The following is a 17,651-nucleotide window of genomic DNA, read 5'->3' as shown; positions in this document are numbered from 1 at the left end:
AGTAAATTCCTTAATTCTAATATAATTTCAAATCTGGCTCCAGCTGATTCCTATGATTATGTTATTGCTATGTGTTTCCTATCATTGCGTTGTCTTTGAAGTGCAAAAACGCCATCCAAACTGTGATAACAAAAGGTTAGCTCAACTTATGCTTAAATGCTCACTGATGGTAACACAGTGTTTATCAATGTTACCCCAATGAAACATGCATATGATGCTTCCCTTTACTTCAATAAAGGGAAACATGGTCCTGTATATTGTCATCTTAAATTTTGAGTATCGTAAAAGATTATGAAAGACAGCATTTTTTCATTTCATTCTATATGCAGCAATATGTACATATTTTCACCAACTACCCTGCTTTTTTCTCTTATTAGAAGCCTGAAGGGAAGTGCATCATGATAAATAGGAATACTGATAGACCATCCAATAATTCAATATGGAAATTATGCAATTATTACTGATAATACAATCGAGAAATAAAATACATATCACATTCTTGTCTGCAATTCCATCTCTCTTCATCCTTAAGAGGCATAAGAGCCAGTAACCTACATATACATGTATCACATTCTTGTCTGCAATTCCATCTCTCTTCACCCTTAAGAGGCATAAGAGCCAGTAACCTACATATACTAGTTTAAAGTAAAATTATTAAGCGACCAACAGCATCTGAAACCAGTGCATATTCATCTACTACAATGGAGTGATTAGTGTATCAAGGGAATCCACAATCTCTTTCATGCTGGGTCTTGCCTTCCCATTTTCACTCAAACATTGAAGAGCTAGACTAGCAACTTTTTCTGCTACTTTGTGTGGAAATTGACTTTCCAGCCTATCATCAATAATCTGCAAGATCTTCCGTTTATTTCTTAAATACGGCCTTGCCCAATCAACTAACTTTTCTTCTCCATATGGTCGGTGGCTGTCTATAGCTCGGCGCCCTGTCAATAATTCCAGCAATACCACTCCAAAGCTATAAACATCACTTCTTGTCGATAGATGCCCTACATGCATTTATGCACGTAAGAGCTTAATATTTGAAGAATCATACTGTGTCAAATCAAATCCTTGAATCACAGTATGGATTACTAGAAACATCCATAAAAGTCTATAGCTTTGCAATACTTATCATTATTTCCTCAAATACTATATATACTAGTAAGGGCATTCAGGAAATTAATAAAAATGCAGGCATATTTTGGAGTTTTACCCTGTATATAATGGGGCACACATATCGGCATAAACACTTTTTAAACTACAATCACACACTACTAACCTGTGGCAAGATACTCGGGGGCAGCATATCCATTGGTTCCCATAATACGTGTAGAAACATGTGAATCATCTCCTGCAGGACCTGTCTTTGCAAGCCCAAAATCTGATAATTTTGCATTATATTCCTGTGAGAATCAGTTTTATGTTATCATTTTCTCCTATAGATATACGGCGAAAATGCATGTGTGGCTAGTCATTGCATTATTGTCTATATGATCCACTGAACAAGTTAAGTGTGCTCACACTATCTAATAAAATGTTGGAGGCCTTGAAATCTCTGTATATAACTTGTCTATCAGGATTATGAAGAAATGCAAGGCCCCTCGCTGCACCAATAGCAACTTTCATTCTGATGCCCCAATGTATCGTTTGATAACCCCCTGCGAACAATCCTTGAAAATCCAAACCACATAACAAAAAAATGATATGAATCTGAAATTTAGCAGATATAAGCAACTTACGTCTAAAAAGATGCTTTTCTAAGCTTCCACAACACATGTATTCGTACACAAGTAATCGATTGAATCCCTCAGCACAAAATCCGAAAAGCTTCACAAGGTTGGGATGATGAAGGGCACCCAAAAATTGCACCTCTGCCTGAATCCCAATAATTACATATGATATCATAATAATAAAATACACATGCTGAAATTTCAAGTAGAAGAGAAATACATATGCTATCTGCTCCCTCAAAGGAGTCATGCACATAAGAAATGCAACCAGAGCTTTGTGACAATGGACACCATTCGTCTCTTCCTTGAAAACATAACAAGAATGACTTTTACTAATAACGATGCTTATTAATCAATGGACCAATAACACAAGGACTTTACAAATAAATATACCCACAAAGATTACCTTTACCAATAAAAAGATGCAAACTAAAGGTAGAGAACTACTTACAAGCCACTCTCTATGCCCTTGCTGTGCATTTACTTTAAGTCTCTTTATTGCTACCGGAATTCCTTGTCCATGTCTCGATGGCACGAGTGTTTTCTCTTCAATGTAACCTTTATATACAACACCAAAGCCTCCTTCTCCCAATTCTTCACGAAAATTCCTCGTGGAGGCTCTCAGATCATCATAGGAAAATGCGTACAATGACCCCTTGGTAGCGACACTAGTATGTGTGATTTTCTCAATTTTAGGAATGGAGGTATCAAAGCCTTTGTGAATAGAAGTATCATTTTGAGAGATATTCTTTGTCTTTGACAATGCACCTGCACCATCCAACACTTAATACGAGTGAAATAGATTACAGCAGGTGTGAAATAGATTACAGCAGCTGATTAAATAAAGTAACGGCATACATAGTTTTAACAATGCACAAGGATCATCAATATACTCAATATGTGTGATGAGATCACAAGTTGTAGCGTTATATCCATAAGAAACTAAGAGTGTGGGCGTATATTAGAATTTTGCAGCAAGTTAAATTGAGGAAACTTTCAAGTACACCTGAGATGTTCTTCGTTTCCCCAAATGCCCCTACGTTTTCGCTGTGTGGCCAACTCAGTTAAGTTACAAGTAATAATAATATGGTCAATTCATCCCCTTTTTCTCTCTTTGGGAGGGTTGACCAAGGCCATTTGCAGAATGGGCGATCTCTGAGCTAATAGACATATCTGCCGTTTGACTGCACTTATGGAAGACTATACATAAAATTGGACATAAATTAACTATATTGACAATTTTGAGCATACACAAAACATGCAAAAACGTAATCCAGAGGACACATTTTCATGAAACCAAACCGTTAATCATATTTATCTCGAAGAAGCTTTTAAGCCTGCATGGATTACCAAAGAACATACAAATACCAAGAACTTCCAAAATGCACAATTTACCTACAGCATGTAGTCTGATACAGAACAGAAATCCATATGAAGCTGTGTTTTAAGTTCATATTAACAATTAATTCACGATGTGATGAAAACCATGATGCAGAAGCACGAAATGTTGTATCTTCCTTCAGAGGTTAAAGACGCCATTGCCTATCTTCCATCTCAACAGTTTAGATTCCTAGACAATCATATCCATTTTCACAGTTTTGATATGTTTTACTTTGTAGCTTGACAACTGTTATGATTAATACACTAGAATTATCACTCCACAGGTTTGAATCAAGATATGTTGAATAATTCTTCAAATAGAAAAGAAGTAATTTTCTATCCTCCATCTTAAGGGTTTCGCTTCATAAATAATAAGGTTCATTTTCACAGTTTCGAATGAAGAAATGGTGCTATCATCCTTGGAAGATCAAAGAAGAAATGTTTTATTCTCTACATTAACAGAATAGTCTCGATTCAGAGATCATCTTTATCTAAGAAGAAGAAAAGATTATGAAAATATCTGCAAGTATTTGAGAATCGATCAACATTTTACCGGCATCAGAGGTGCATTTATAAGAAATGCAAGGATAAGGTTGATTCGAGATGGAATAGCAGATATTTCCCATGAAAAGGAAGACTTAAGAAAAGCTTGAGAAGAAGAAGTGGTGGTGAAGGGGAAGTAGAAGAAGAAAGGGGTTCTCATCTCTCCCGCCATCGCCCGAACTTCTGTCAGAGAGAAAGGGAAAGCTCCTTGGTACCAAACTGTCGCGGGAGAGGGAGAGAAGCGAGAGAGCTTGGGGGTTGACAGGGTTTAGGGGTTAAAAGTAGAGGGGTATTTTTGGGAATTTAGAAAAATAGAGGCAGGAGGGTATTTGCATAACCAATATAAGGCCGAGTATTTCGGTAAAAGTAGAGGGGTATTTTGGGAATTTAGAAAAATAGAGGCATGAGGGTATTTTGGGAAACCTCAAAAAGGTTGCTGTATTTCGGTAGATCTCTCTCTCTCTCTCTCTCTCTCTCTCTCTCTCTCTCTCTCTCTCTCTCTCTCTCTCTCTCTGCAAACCACACTCTAATACATAGGCTTCGCATTGGAGGGCGAAAAAAAGCATAAGTATTGTTATGGACCAGCATGATTTTCCTCTCTACTTCGATGCCTTTTGAGTATTTCCTTCTAGACAGGGCTCTTAAAGCATCTCCCGGAACGTTGTGTTTGTTTGTACATATGTGTGTGCGTATTTATAACCTCTCCAAGGTTGATTTGTTCTATTTCATTTTCAAGCCATCTTTTATGGGCCATTTGTCTATTTTGCTCAATGAAAATCAAATTTTTCCTAGAAACCTTGGCAAGTGGGTATAGTAAATCCCAAACCCTGCAACCCCCCCAACCTGAAAGGGACACACTTGTATGATTGTATCAAATGGATGATGGATCTATCAAATCTTTGCAACCCTTCAAGTTGTGGGTTCAAGTCTAAAATGATGGGGTAGAATATTACATTCATTGTAGAAAACCTTTGTGCGACCCAAGTGCTAACTCAATTATTCCAAGCACTGGTGACTTGTAATAGTACCTGCCATATTTTCACACATAGAAAAACAATACCTTTTATAGTCAGTACTAGTAAAAACCAACAATGGAATAAATTGTCCATACCATCAAGATGGAAATATAGATGTTTAGAACTAGCTCTAGGTTCACATATTTCAAGAATATGGTAATAGTAGTTTCTTTGGATTCTGTGTAAATGAAAAAACACCCGATGGTGCTCTTCTTATTGCTATGTGGATAAAATATAGAATAATTTATAGGCCTATGTAATCCTCAACAAAACGAGGGAATAAATGGTTGACTAAGAGTTGATGAATTAAACGTTGACTCCCAAGTCCAAGGAAAAGTAGCCAAGAAGGAAAGTTGAGTTGTGAATCCCTATTCAAAAGTTTTGGGCAAAATGCAAGCAAAAGTGTTCTGATTTTGGTTTCATTATAGAAATCTTGAAGTTTGTTCAAACTATTTGAGACTCTATTATCTATTTATTTTGTGCCAGTTTTATTTTACCACTTAACACCAAAAAAAATGGCTTTTCCAATAAAGTCTATACTCACTCAAAACTTGCCACTTGTTTGTGTAGTAATTGAGTTCAAAGAAAGGAGCATGCATACAATTATTATTGTAGTAATTCATTATGTGCTATGCTAACTCATGGAAACATCATCATCTTCCCCATTTTCTATGCATGAGCATGCAAATGAGAAATCTAAATAGAAATATACAGTACGCTTGTAAATTATAGAAGAGAAGATGCCACAAGCCTTGACTCATCTAAATCAACCATTGGATGGTGCATGTGCATTTACAAAGAAAGAATATTGAAATAGAAGGTTAACTATCACCCGAGGCAATAGGAAATGTAATAATGATTTATCTAGATAAAGATTCCTTTTCATCTATCCCTAGAGGCTAGACTCTACATAGAAGTGTGCCTATATAGAATAAACCAAAACTAGAGGATCTATATATGATGTACTAACTATGTATCATGTGAGAACTACATGTCACATATTAGTTATTGAACATGGTGCTTACAATATGAAAATGGTTTGTCTAGGTCTACTCTAAAAACCCCTTTGTTAAAATTTATTTTATTTATCAAAGCTTGGATCATCATCACTTGCTCTCATAATGTTTTTACAGAATTTGGCATGCATGCTAATAGATACCATAAACTACAAAGAAATTGCATCAGACAAACAAATGAAATATAATTCACCAAACAATGGAGCTCTTTTCACATTCATAATCTCACAACTATAAGCATGTTGATATAAACGATATATTGATTCAATGACAGAATTAATTATGTTCAGGTATTCCATCTCACTTTGTTGTATCCCACCAGTAGTATGATGCATTGATAAAAACTAGGTTTATGTTTGTATGCATTGCACATAAATCTATGGGTAAGCATAGACACTCATACAAATATAAATCTAAGTATTCTTCACCCTAGATTCAAATGTATAAATATGATTACAACATTAAAGTTGTGTGTTTGTTCATAGAGCATAATTATGCTTCACTACAAAAAAGTAAATTGACATGTTTGCAACTTTTAAAGTGATGGATTCATTGTCAGCAGCACACTTAACAATTGGCTTCTAACATTCACATTGCCATTTTCCCACAATGCAAGCAATGTAAAATGTAATAAAGATAAACAACCAATTGTAAATACAAAAATTAAAAAATAAACCAATATGGCTACTCTGATATGTGTTTGCTTTCAATGCTTTCAGAAAATGTGAGACTCTTGACTCTGTAAACCAATTGTGATACAAAAATTAAAAGAAAACTTCCTGGAAAACTTCTTGACTCTGTAAACCAATTGTCATACAAAAATTAAAAAGAAACCAGCATGGTTACTCATGAAATGTGTTTGTTTTCAATAGTCTCAGAAAATGCGAGACTCGCGATACAATGGAAACAAAAAATAATGAACACAATTTCCCATCAATTTTGTGTTAAAAGAAACCTTCCTGGAAAACTTCATGACTCTGTAAAATTGTTGAAATGTACGAAACATTATGAAGGAAAATTCCAACATACCCCTCTAGATTTCAGTTATTCCTATTGTTGTACATCTATGATAACAAGGTTGATGCATCACTACCGAGAATCATTTACTTGATTCTTCATGAAGAATGAAAAAGAGCAAAAATTGAATTAGCAATATATGACTGATGCTATATTCCATAACTCAGTATACAAACCCAAAATTGTCTCCAAACCTGATCTAAAAACTTCTCTTTGTAACTGTTATTCCACCATTTTCTGGTGATCTAACTACTGATGTATGTTGAATGACAATGCAGTAATTTGTCATGACATTCAAGTCAAATCACAGCTCATCCTGGAATTGCAAACACGTCAGAATTTACTAGTTCTGCAAATATACAGGTATATGTTGAGAGAGAGAGAGAGAGAGGTGACTCACATGGTTATCATCATCATGATCTTCAGAATCATCATCATGATCATCATCCTGTCAATGATTCAAAACAAATGTAAGATTTAATACAACTTTTGACACAAGAAATTAGTGGATGGGAAAAAAATCGTAGTGTACATCATCATCCTCGTCAAACTTCTCATCTTCCTGTAATTTAAAGGAAACATAAGCACAAGATTCCTTATATTCAAAATCCCAAGGTCACGTTTAACCAAGTAGATTTTACCTCTTTATTCTTCTTTTCTATTTCATCAAATGCTTTCTTCTCCGCCTGCCATGTCCAGCCATGTCATTATTATAGGATAAACAAGAAAAAAATCTATACATTTTATTTATACTCATAAATTTCTAGAGAAAAGTAAGCTAGAGTGCAAGTATAAGTATAATAATACAGACATAAAAGAAAATATACAAGTAACATGAATGCAACGAAACCAGGCAGCCCACCATGCTCTGAATAAACATATGCATGATCTGAATAAACATGGACAGCCTTACCTCTTTGTTTTTGCCCCAAGTCTCTTCAGCAAAAGATTTCGCATACTCAGGATCATCAGTTACCAATATGTTATCAAATAATGAGCCAGATTTGACCTGTCACAAGGTCTCTTACCAAAGGTTTTCTTATAGAATGGAACAAGAATGGAAAGAACAAAGCACTTACTTGCCATAGCTCCATGCCAATATACTTCAAACCTTTGAAGACATAAATTTCAGGGTCATCCTCAAATTCTGCCACAAAAAAATGGTTTCATTATTTCTTACTAAAATGGAATACTAACTCTGAGCTGTTAATGAGAAGTTTAAGGACATGACAAATAAGAAACCCCATCAGCCTCCTATGCCACCAAATATAGTCATCATATTATATCTTGGATTCAAGCTGAATACAGGTCTGAATAATGACTTTGCCTCACCTATAGATTCTCAATAACATCTATGAGATGCCATAATGAAGGGGATGCATAGTCCCCTTTACATAGCTCAAATCGTAAGGCTCTCAAGCTGCCACATGTTCCCATGTGTCACTGGTTTTTATGAGTTTGTCCCAAGTCCTAGGATAAGCAGTTGCTCACTTATCCTAAAACCATTGAACTTTGCCTCTAAAAATTGCTCCCTAAAGTTATCCCCATAACAATTCTCTAACCAAGAGTACATCAATACTTGATGTACTCAATGCCATACTGAGTCATGCAGCAAACCTATTATTGCAGTCATTTTCTATTCTAAAATCTTCATTCAGCAAAGAGAATTTACCAGGATTGTCGATCAGTGGAGCTTTCCATTTCCCTTTGTAGGCAGGGTTCTTGAGCTTCTATAATTACCATAGATGTAAATACTTAACTGATGCTCTCGATTTGTGTCTGAGAAGCAAATGAAAGCAAAATCCTGCCAAACTATATACCTTAGGCTTCCATGGACCTTTATACTCAGGATTTGGAACAGTTGGGGATTTCCACTCACCATCTTCTTCATCATCCCAATCTTCAGGCTGATCACAACCCAGAGCCATGACAAAAGGCATAAAACATTCCACATGATAATCTAATTGGACCATAGCTTACCTTTGTAGCTTCAGAATCAGCAATTTCAGCAGGTATGTCATCATAACCCTGTAAAAACATTTAAGTCAATACATAGGCTCAAACGGGAGAAAAAACTGACGACTTGATGTCTTTATTAATCAAATAGCCCATTTTTAACTGAAATGATTAAAAACATTACACTTGACCTCAGGTTTCTTGTCTTCAGGATCATCAATGTATTCTTTGTCATCCCAATCCTCTGGCTGCATGAATACTTTCTCTTAAACACATTCCATCTATCTTCGGCATATTCATATCTTCTTTCATACATATATGCATACATACATACACGCATACATACATGTAGATAGATAGATAGATATTTGCAACTCCAAGGAAGATAATAAAGTGTCTCCACATTATCCATCACATGAAGTTTGAGCACAGATGTAGCATTATGCATTACCTTCTTAGCATTAGGGTCCTTGATCTTTTCTGGAGGAAGCATTTTCCAGTCTTTGTATAAGCTACCAGACTGCTTCTCAACATTGTCAATCAAGACACTGTACGTATTGTCTGGCTTTATGATAAGAGTGTATACATGAGTAAGTTGATCAGTTTCACAAGCGATTTCCTTCTCTATCGGGTGGTTTCCCCCTTTATACGACAAGATCGCATGCACCTTCTTTGTATTGTATCCGCAGATGTCAGGGCCAAACATAATGCTAAATGGGGGAAGAAGAAAATAAGTTTGAATTACTAGAAACCAACCATATATTAGGAAACACACTTCTGAATCTAACAATGAGGATAAAGGAGGTGCTTGCCTGTAAGGTGTGTCACCACTGAACTTAGACTGATCCACATCACCACTCAATAACTTGACATACCCCCCTCCACAATCAAGATCTTGTTCATGCTTCACAGAATACTGAAGAACAAGGTTTTTATCCTTATTGGTGAACTCTGGAAACTCCGCAGAAATAGCAAAGAACCGTGAATCTGGGCTAGTTTGAATTCCTGGAAGAAAACCAAACAACAGGAATCATGAATGTCATTCTTTGTTTATAGCGATAAAAAACTCCAAAATATCCTTGAAAAAAGAGAAACTCAAGGGTAGTTGCGAATTTCTCCCTCGTTTACATTTTAAATTGAATAACAATCAACATGAAACCATAGAATGATAAAACCAACACCTTTATCCTCAGGATCTCCATGCCATTTTCCTGCAGTATGAATCCAATCTCCAGCTGCACCTTCACTTTTCTTCCAGCTCGACTTCACCCAGCGACTTTCCCAGCCATCTTCATAATAATAATAAAAAGGTTTTAATAAGGTTCTTAATTTGTACGAAACAGGACCCTTAAGCAATCAAACTCGTGCACAATTCAGCAAATCACAAATATAGTGTTAAAAGACAATATTAGTGTAAAAAATACAACGAGATTTTGGAAAAACGTTTTCCATTGCTCTAAGAATCAAGAACCCATTTTTGGAACTAGCTAGCCACGTTTTAAGCTGAATTCAGGCCATTTTTTATTCTTCAAGGTTTGTGGTGAGATTCAACGATTATCTTAAACCTAGTCATTGTTTTTGTAGCATTTAAACCATTCCTTAAATCCTAACCAGGGTTTGAGCTGCCTTTCAGCAATTTCTTAAAACCTAGTGATGGTTCAAACTGAATTTGGGACATTATCATAAAATCTGGACATGTTTTGAACTGAATTTCGAGCATTTTCTTAAGACTTCGAATTGAATTTCATTCATTTCAACGGCTAAACCACAAATAATCAAAATTCGGTGACATAATCAAGGGAACAAAAGAACCAAACAACGTACCATCGAATCGCTCCTCAAACACGACATCAGACACAACAATCAGAAGGCGAGAAGAGAGAAGAAGAAGAAGCACACCGAACCTCAGACGAGAAGCCATGGCGACATACAGCTAATGGGAAAAAGAAGCTTCCAGAACATTATATATATGGAAGGGAATGAGAAAAGATGTGGTGTGAATAGACTTTAAAATTTTGAGGGAAACGCAGCACCGGTGTGAACAGACTTTAAAGTTTCCTAGACCTACGATTCTTTTGCGACCCTTGCCTGAGGCCTCCCCTGTTTGCTTTTTTTTATATCTGCACCTTCCAAGTTTTGGTCTAATGTTGCGAGCAATGGCTGAACTCCCCCACATTGTCTTGTTGAAGCAATTATGCAGCTTTGGGGAAGATAAATTGGGTCTAGCTATGGCGCCAAATGCATTTTGAGATCAGATGGTTCATGTAGAGCAATGGAGCACAATACGTTCATTGCTTGCATTAGTTTCACACGTTCGATGAACAAAAGCAAGGAAAGGCATTTATTGGTGTCAACATTGTCATTTGAGCAATGATATGAGCTATGTAACATCCTTGACCTCTTTGAAATTAGCCTAACATAGATTGAGATATTCGGCATTGAAAAGCTATGAATAAATTTCATTTGGAACATTTAGTTAAGTGGAAAGATGGTTCATTGTGGGAGCATGCGGGAACTTTAGAGCAATCGTTGCCCCATTTGAGTCAATCATGTTCTAGAGAATGAGAACACTAGTTAAGAGTTAGGAAGTTGTCAAATCAATTAAGATTACAAGGTTAAGCAAAATCTATTGAGTCATCCATGTCTAAAAATCATGCATATGATGAAAGACAATTTTACATGCACAAAATTTGGATTTTGGGTTTGCTTTCACATAAATAGAGGCAATCCAAAGAGACTTCATACAATGACAACTCCCACACATTATGAGTAAGATCAAAGAAGCTTCATGTAACTTAACAAATTCAATAGATGCCAATGCCACCCACGATGAGTAAATGTTGTAAACTACTAGAGCATAACGCCTTGCACCTATCATGCTCCTTCAAATCTTCTTCTCTAATAACCTCCAACCATTACTCACCTTTGGGGTTTCACATTTTTGCAAATATAATTACAAGATTGGGTTTCAACCACATTTATTTTGAGCTGATGGATTTAAGTCAAATATGCAAATAAAATGGTATCTTCCTTTCGAATTGTGACTTCATCTTGCAATGTTCATTCTCTTAAAATTGAATGCTATTCAACTTCTACAATTTCTTTTGCTAAACAAGTAAGAAATTTGTTTCAGGTATCAAATTCTATACAGAAATAAGGAAGTTTCCAATTGAGCCTCATGATCTATTTGCAAAAACAAGGTATGGGCTAATGCTTATGTTCAGATAGGTTTACACAAACGGGACCAAAGAGAAGCGCGATCATTAAAATTTTAAAATAGCTCAAAATTTATCCCCTTGGCATCGCTAGGATCTCTTTGTTGGACCTTTGTGTCACCCATTGGAGCAAAATAATTATCATGTTCAAAGTTTGTCTCTAAGTAGAACGCTAATGTTGAGCACTTTTATCATTGTTACTTTGCTTAGACTTTTGAGTGAATGACCATAATCATTATTATCTTAGTGCAATAACCATTACAAATGGACACTGGGCATAAAAATATCACCATCATTGCAAAATTGCTTCAAATCTACTTCTGAAGGGCAGTTCATTGATAATAAGTGTTTGTTGCCCCAACCATTAGTTAAATGCTCATAATCATCACATGGAGAAGCATGTCTATATAAAAAACATTCCATAATTATTTAACTCATCATATGAAGAAACATGGCTATAAAATACAATCCATGGTAAATAAAGCATTTGAGCATCAACAATAACTTGAAAAGTACATGTGTACAGTGTGGGACCACAACACTTTATTGAGTATAAATCTTACAAAAACGAGGATATCCATACCCATCTGGATTCGTGGATGTGTTGGAGGTTGAACCTACCATTTTCTATCATTCAAACTAGACTTTCTGTAATAGCTGGCCATCTTTGCTGGATAGCCACAGTATCCCCAACTTTGATATATTTGTACTCATTGTTGCAAATATCACGGCATTCCTCACAAACAATATTCTGCCCGAAAAAAATCTGGCATGGAATTTTCATAAAACATTTGTTACCAAAAACCGCAATCTATCTAGTTCAAGATATATAATCCACAGTTGAAAAGTTCATATCATTATCCACAAAAGCATAACATGGAAGCCACTGACTTTTACGTGTCAATTCTAGTTACAAATCAATTGTATGAATGTTTTAGTGCAGGTGAGAAATTATGCTTCCAAGATGAAAGTGATGGTGTGGTGATAAACTTTATGCATTATAAGTTTTACATCACGGCTTCAAGTCTAAAACAGTCTACTCTTACATTCATTGCAAGAAGCAATTTGAATTTTGACATTCATATTATAATTACATAACATTTTTCTCCTAAAAAATGAGTTTACAAATCCATTTTCCAAAGCTTGAAATAAGGGTATTGTCTTATATATGTTCAGGCTAATAGATAAGGTCACAGGAGGTTGGTGTGGTGGTTCGGGCCCTTAATGTATATACCAATGATCTGGAGTTCAAACCAGTCCTATCAATGGATGCCACATATGAAAACTTTTGAGAAAATAGAGATGAGAACCAAATAAGACTGTAGGTAAAAGCACATAATTATTATTCAGGCAACATGCTGAATAGACATAGATATTCACAGTAGATCAAACGTACACGCAAAGAAGTATATGGACAGAGATGGTGTCAATGACAGGAGCTTTTGATACATTTCAGAAGCAAATGTCCAACAATGATATTTATGCACAATTATCCAATGTGTAAAAGTATAAATATATTTTTTTCAGAAAAAGGCAGAAACAATATTCATGAGGTGAAGTAAACAATACAACTGAAAAAAGTGTTACCTTTTCTTTGGATTGGATGAGTGACATCATTTTCCCAGATCTAAAGGTACCAAGCGTCATCAAGGGTTCTTTGTTTACTTCAGCTGTTTCCTGATTCACGGTTGTGACCTGAAACTAAAAATATGTCATTCCTTATGCGGAACCATAGAATGTTGAAAAGGGCTTCTATAAACAATGCCCTCGATTCACATGAAACAACTGGTAGTTGGCATTTAGCCTATATACATTAGTTTCAATAATAGCAACATGTATAGTGACCCTTCGATAACTAGAGTAAAACATAAAAGATCCTCAACAGATACGTATTCTTCAATGGTGAAGATTATCACAACTTTCAGTATCCACATAATTTCTTTGAAGTAAACGCCATAACCTTTTATAGTATCGTTTTCTATTCACATGATAAGTGCTTTTTTCCGATGAATATGGATATAGAACTTGCAGTTCTGTTCAATACAAATGGTTTATTGTCAACTTTGATAATAAAAATATGTTGAATCACAACACATTGATGTAAGGACTGTATACATATGTAAGGCTTGAATATATGTATGCCAATATGTCTGCAAGGAAGTTAAATCGCTACAATATCAGAAAATTTAACTCCAAGGTATCAATAAGCAAACAAACCTTGCAGCGGGAACATAGCTTTACGCCATGAAACGTGAGGTCTGCTAATGTAAAGGTTTGCCAAAAATCCTCTGCAAATGGTTCACATCCCTGCACAAGGATACTGCACTGCACTGGATTTAAAAAAATCAAAGCCATTTCACTTATACCATTACATTATAGAGTATATTTTTCATATACATAGAATCTTTTATACTTTGGTCTAAATCTGTTGATAGATACTGGACTGTCCAGTTTCTCATTCAAAGCATCTAAAGATGCCTGAAAAGGGAAAGAAAAAAGATACAGCGCAATTAGTCTCCATGTGCTCGAAAATGCAATGGTCAAACCAATTGACATTGAAACTTGCAAGACTCTAACCTGCGAGATGACAAGAAATGGGTATCCATCTGGGAAACAAATCTTGAAATCACTAGCATATGCAGGATTTGTTGGTCGTATCTGCGATTCTGCACTATTATAAAAAGACACATTAATACGAAGTCCATTATATTGTTCAATTGATATGAAAATTTGAAAGCACTCGAACTTACCAGTATCAAATCGTACAAGTTTACAGGGTTTTCCAAGATATTTTGTGAACCATTCCGCTGCATCACTGCCTTCATCCAAAGCAACACCAGCCCATGCCCAAACCGAAGCATGTCCCACTACGCGAGACTGCACAGCAGTTGCAAGGGGAACTCGAAGAGGATCCATCCCAGGAGCACGGAAACCTCCATCAAAACATGTATAAAGAAATGTTGATGCATAGGAGTAGCTGTCTGTGTGTGCATGTGTACATGTATGTCTATGCATATGCATATCCATATGTACGTTGCATTATGCATATGACTATGACTATGCATATGCCTATCTGTACCAATATGCACATTGCATATGTATGTCTATGCATACGCACATGCATAGCCATATCCATATCTATAAACATTGCATATGCCAACATCTATGTATATCAATATACATATGAATATGCCAAAATTTGAAGAATATCCATATGAATATGATATATATATATATGTAGCTTTTATATATAAAAAATGTTTAATGCAAGAAAAATTGGAAAGTTTAACCCTACCTAATGCTGAATCAGGAGGTAACGTATCCCAGGGTGTATAAAGAGCTTCCTTGGGCAAAGAGACCTCTACAAGAGCAAGCTCAGGATTAACTCGTTGTGTCAACATTCGCCCATTGGAATTCACAACCATCCACATTCGATCCCATTTGAACCCTGTAAAGTAGAAAGGATTGCATACCATGATATTAGAAGAAAGTAATATACAACTAGTATATCAGGCACTTTACCTCATTCAAGAATGAGTTCCTCAGATTCATTCCTAGACAGTGCCCTCGTTTCTATTTGCAATTAAAAAAAACAAGTTCTTTCATAAGTCAAACAGTGTTCTCATAGCTGACCAGAGAGCTCTCAAGGGGATCATTCAAGGATTAATGTTAATCTGGACGACTGATTCACCCCTTCCATTGATAACAATTATTTGCTTCCATAAATAACCAGTCATTCAAGGAAAATATTAAGTTAAAATTCTGAAATAATCTGGCGGTGGAGTTCTTCTTATTGCTCCAAATTCCCGTAAGTTTACATCATTTCCCCAAATGCCCTTATACAACTCCCGAACAAAGCGCGTATATGTGATATTTGAGCAAGTAAATGGTCAATCCATGTCCTTATTCACAATTGTGTGTGCTAATTGAGCAATTACATGGTCAAGTAATCACCTTTTTCTCATTTCGTGGGGTTGATTAAAGGGGTGTAGGGAAATAACAGAAACTCTCCTCATAGCTCAAACTATTGAGGTTAATCCAGCCATCACACGATGAATTTCATATCCAAAACTTTCTCATGCAAGATCAAAATATTGTTCTCACATGAGATTAATCCATATATTCAATGACCAATGCTTGTCAAAAGGCATCATTCCCTCCAATAAAAACAGAACTACAGTTGTTAGATCAATTCATGATTGCACTTTCTAGTTAACAAGAACATTGAAATAAATTTACGTGTAGTGAATGCACATCTTTTGTGGAACCTTGGAATGATATTCCACGGGACGTGAAACGTATGGTTCTCTAGAAACAGAACTACATGTATACAAGAGATGGATTGGGGGTTAAAAAACAGAGTCTGATTGACGAAGGGGTTTAGTTTTTCTCTTGGATACCTGTGGTCGAAAGAAAAGCAGTGTCAACTGAGATTCCTCTGCACGCCTTGACAGGGTAAATGAAAATAGCTTTCACGGAGGGATGAGTCTCCATAGCTCAAGAGGCCCGTCTGTTCTTCTTTCTCTGGCGGCTCACTACAGTCTTCTCTCTGAGTAAACCCTGTAGTTCAACAAGTATGTATGTAATAAATAATGTATGTATGTACTCGAACCATACATGACCCGTAATTTACAAAATTACGAAAAATACCCCTCATCACACCCCCCAACTCTTTGAGCCTCCAATTGTTACTCATTAACTATGTTTGTATATTTACCAATATAAGCCATACCCAAAATGTCATATGATCATGAGCATATACACAAAATGGCATAGTCATCAATCAGATTTGTATTAACTTCAACATATTCAGATTTTGATTGAAGAGATCCTAGAAGAAAAAAGTGACGAGATGAAGATTACTCGACTATTGAATGTAGCTCAAGTGGAACGATGTAGCAACTAGAGAGAGACTCCCTATACTCTTAGCCTAAAACGACCACTAATCATTGCACTACTTGATGAGATGCATTGTGGAAAGTAGGGACATGACCCTTTGGACCAAAACATATGTCGCAACAACCTTACTAATTGAGCTACTTTGTTTTCTCTTTTATATGCACATACATGCATATATATTTATGTCTCCAAATTCTTTGGGGGTAATCCCTAAACCCTTGGGTTTACATCCCCCTCAACCCCAAAGTGTACATATATTTTCCTTTCTTGATACCGCCTTTCCTATATCACGAATGCTTCTGCTTTCCATCCCTTGACCATAGTCTTTTAAGAGATATTTTGTATGTTGCTTCTCAAGCTTGCACCCAAACAACAACCAATTTGATTATGTAATTATAATTTACCACTACCATTGGAACCACCATGGAATTATCAATTAGTTATGCAAACATTGAATTTATGGGTTCCCATTTAGGACAACATGCTTTATTTTTGGTTACTTGATAGTCATAATGATTTTTTCAGTTCTTTTCATTCTGCATCATCATTCTATTGGGCGAGTCATGTTGCATTTTGCTTCCCTAATCCTCTTCGTGTTGAATGTCAAGCATGATCTCTCCCTACACTTTGGGCATGTATAACTCCAGTATATCCCTTAATGTTATGTTTTACCTCTAGCAAGATGTAGTCAACTACACTTGTGTCTCCTCAATCTCATCCTTCTAGAACTTCTCTTGAACATTTTGTAATGTCTTTTCTCCAACATTCCATTATTTGTTTCCCTCCTCGTACTCCAATGTATACTCAGTATTTATCCTCGATTCTTTTAATTTAAAAAACAATGGGTTTCTCTTAAAACAAATGTGAGTTTTTCCACTT

At 35.9% G+C, this 17,651-nt stretch overlaps 3 protein-coding genes across 5 annotated transcripts; all 3 read right to left on the bottom strand.

The window, feature by feature from the left end:
- Window positions 1-636: 636 nt before the first annotated feature.
- LOC147863661 (putative serine/threonine-protein kinase PBL11) lies at window positions 637-3,869 on the bottom strand. 3 transcript variants are annotated; one of them, XM_087319384.1, is made up of 6 exons: window positions 3,664-3,869; window positions 2,182-2,498; window positions 1,740-1,875; window positions 1,522-1,658; window positions 1,280-1,403; window positions 640-944 (listed from the first exon to the last, which is right to left on the bottom strand). In XM_087319384.1, the coding sequence occupies exons 1-6, from the start codon at window positions 3,734-3,736 to the stop codon at window positions 697-699; spliced, it is 1,035 nt and encodes a 344-aa protein (XP_087175510.1). In that variant the 5' UTR covers window positions 3,737-3,869; the 3' UTR covers window positions 640-696. The 3 variants fall into 3 exon arrangements, with proteins under 3 accessions (XP_087175508.1, XP_087175510.1, XP_087175509.1); XM_087319383.1 differs by having other exon boundaries at window positions 651-1,007; XM_087319382.1 differs by having other exon boundaries at window positions 637-1,007; window positions 1,522-1,875.
- Window positions 3,870-6,599: 2,730 nt separating this feature from the next.
- On the bottom strand, window positions 6,600-10,635 carry LOC147863660 (calreticulin-1-like). The gene is made up of 14 exons (XM_087319380.1): window positions 10,483-10,635; window positions 9,840-9,947; window positions 9,471-9,663; window positions 9,110-9,368; window positions 8,850-8,906; window positions 8,683-8,730; window positions 8,523-8,609; window positions 8,375-8,432; window positions 7,782-7,849; window positions 7,616-7,711; window positions 7,344-7,388; window positions 7,235-7,264; window positions 7,103-7,150; window positions 6,600-7,018 (listed from the first exon to the last, which is right to left on the bottom strand). The coding sequence occupies exons 1-14, from the start codon at window positions 10,577-10,579 to the stop codon at window positions 7,007-7,009; spliced, it is 1,206 nt and encodes a 401-aa protein (XP_087175506.1). The 5' UTR covers window positions 10,580-10,635; the 3' UTR covers window positions 6,600-7,006.
- Window positions 10,636-12,096: 1,461 nt separating this feature from the next.
- On the bottom strand, window positions 12,097-16,414 carry LOC147863659 (uncharacterized). The gene is made up of 8 exons (XM_087319381.1): window positions 16,274-16,414; window positions 15,169-15,321; window positions 14,624-14,806; window positions 14,451-14,539; window positions 14,287-14,351; window positions 14,091-14,193; window positions 13,461-13,568; window positions 12,097-12,639 (listed from the first exon to the last, which is right to left on the bottom strand). Exons 1-8 carry the CDS (start codon window positions 16,365-16,367, stop codon window positions 12,508-12,510), a joined length of 927 nt encoding a protein of 308 aa, XP_087175507.1. The 5' UTR covers window positions 16,368-16,414; the 3' UTR covers window positions 12,097-12,507.
- Between the last annotated feature and the right edge of the window lie 1,237 nt (window positions 16,415-17,651).

The sequence above is a fragment of the Azolla caroliniana genome, unplaced genomic scaffold (genome assembly GCF_043228905.1).
Source record: "Azolla caroliniana isolate FFs.n. ecotype wild unplaced genomic scaffold, voAzoCaro1.0.p SCAF_5, whole genome shotgun sequence".
In the NCBI taxonomy this organism is placed as follows: domain Eukaryota; kingdom Viridiplantae; phylum Streptophyta; class Polypodiopsida; order Salviniales; family Salviniaceae; genus Azolla; species Azolla caroliniana.
This window is presented reverse-complemented; position numbering and strand designations above follow the sequence as displayed.

Bases quoted from the DNA above. Each gene is read 5' to 3' on its own strand.
- LOC147863661 (XM_087319382.1), bottom strand. From the start codon at position 3,736: ATGGGAAATATCTGCTATTCCATCTCGAATCAACCTTATCCTTGCATT. The intron at 2,499-3,663 runs GTAAAATGTTGA...TGGATGGTGCAG, and splicing joins TAAATGCACCTCTGATGCCG to GTGCATTGTCAAAGACAAAG. The intron at 1,876-2,181 runs GTAAGTAGTTCT...ATTGGGATTCAG, and splicing joins AAGGGCATAGAGAGTGGCTT to GCAGAGGTGCAATTTTTGGG.
- LOC147863660 (XM_087319380.1), bottom strand. From the start codon at position 10,579: ATGGCTTCTCGTCTGAGGTTCGGTGTGCTTCTTCTTCTTCTCTCTTCT. The intron at 9,948-10,482 runs GTACGTTGTTTG...ATTATTATGAAG, and splicing joins GTTTGAGGAGCGATTCGATG to ATGGCTGGGAAAGTCGCTGG. The intron at 7,712-7,781 runs GTAAGTGCTTTG...ACCTTGTGACAG, and splicing joins TTGGCATGGAGCTATGGCAA to GTCAAATCTGGCTCATTATT.
- LOC147863659 (XM_087319381.1), bottom strand. From the start codon at position 16,367: ATGGAGACTCATCCCTCCGTGAAAGCTATTTTCATTTACCCTGTCAAG. The intron at 15,322-16,273 runs GTATCCAAGAGA...TCTACTTTACAG, and splicing joins TGCTTTTCTTTCGACCACAG to GGTTCAAATGGGATCGAATG. The intron at 14,540-14,623 runs GTAAGTTCGAGT...ATAATAGTGCAG, and splicing joins ACTTGTACGATTTGATACTG to AATCGCAGATACGACCAACA.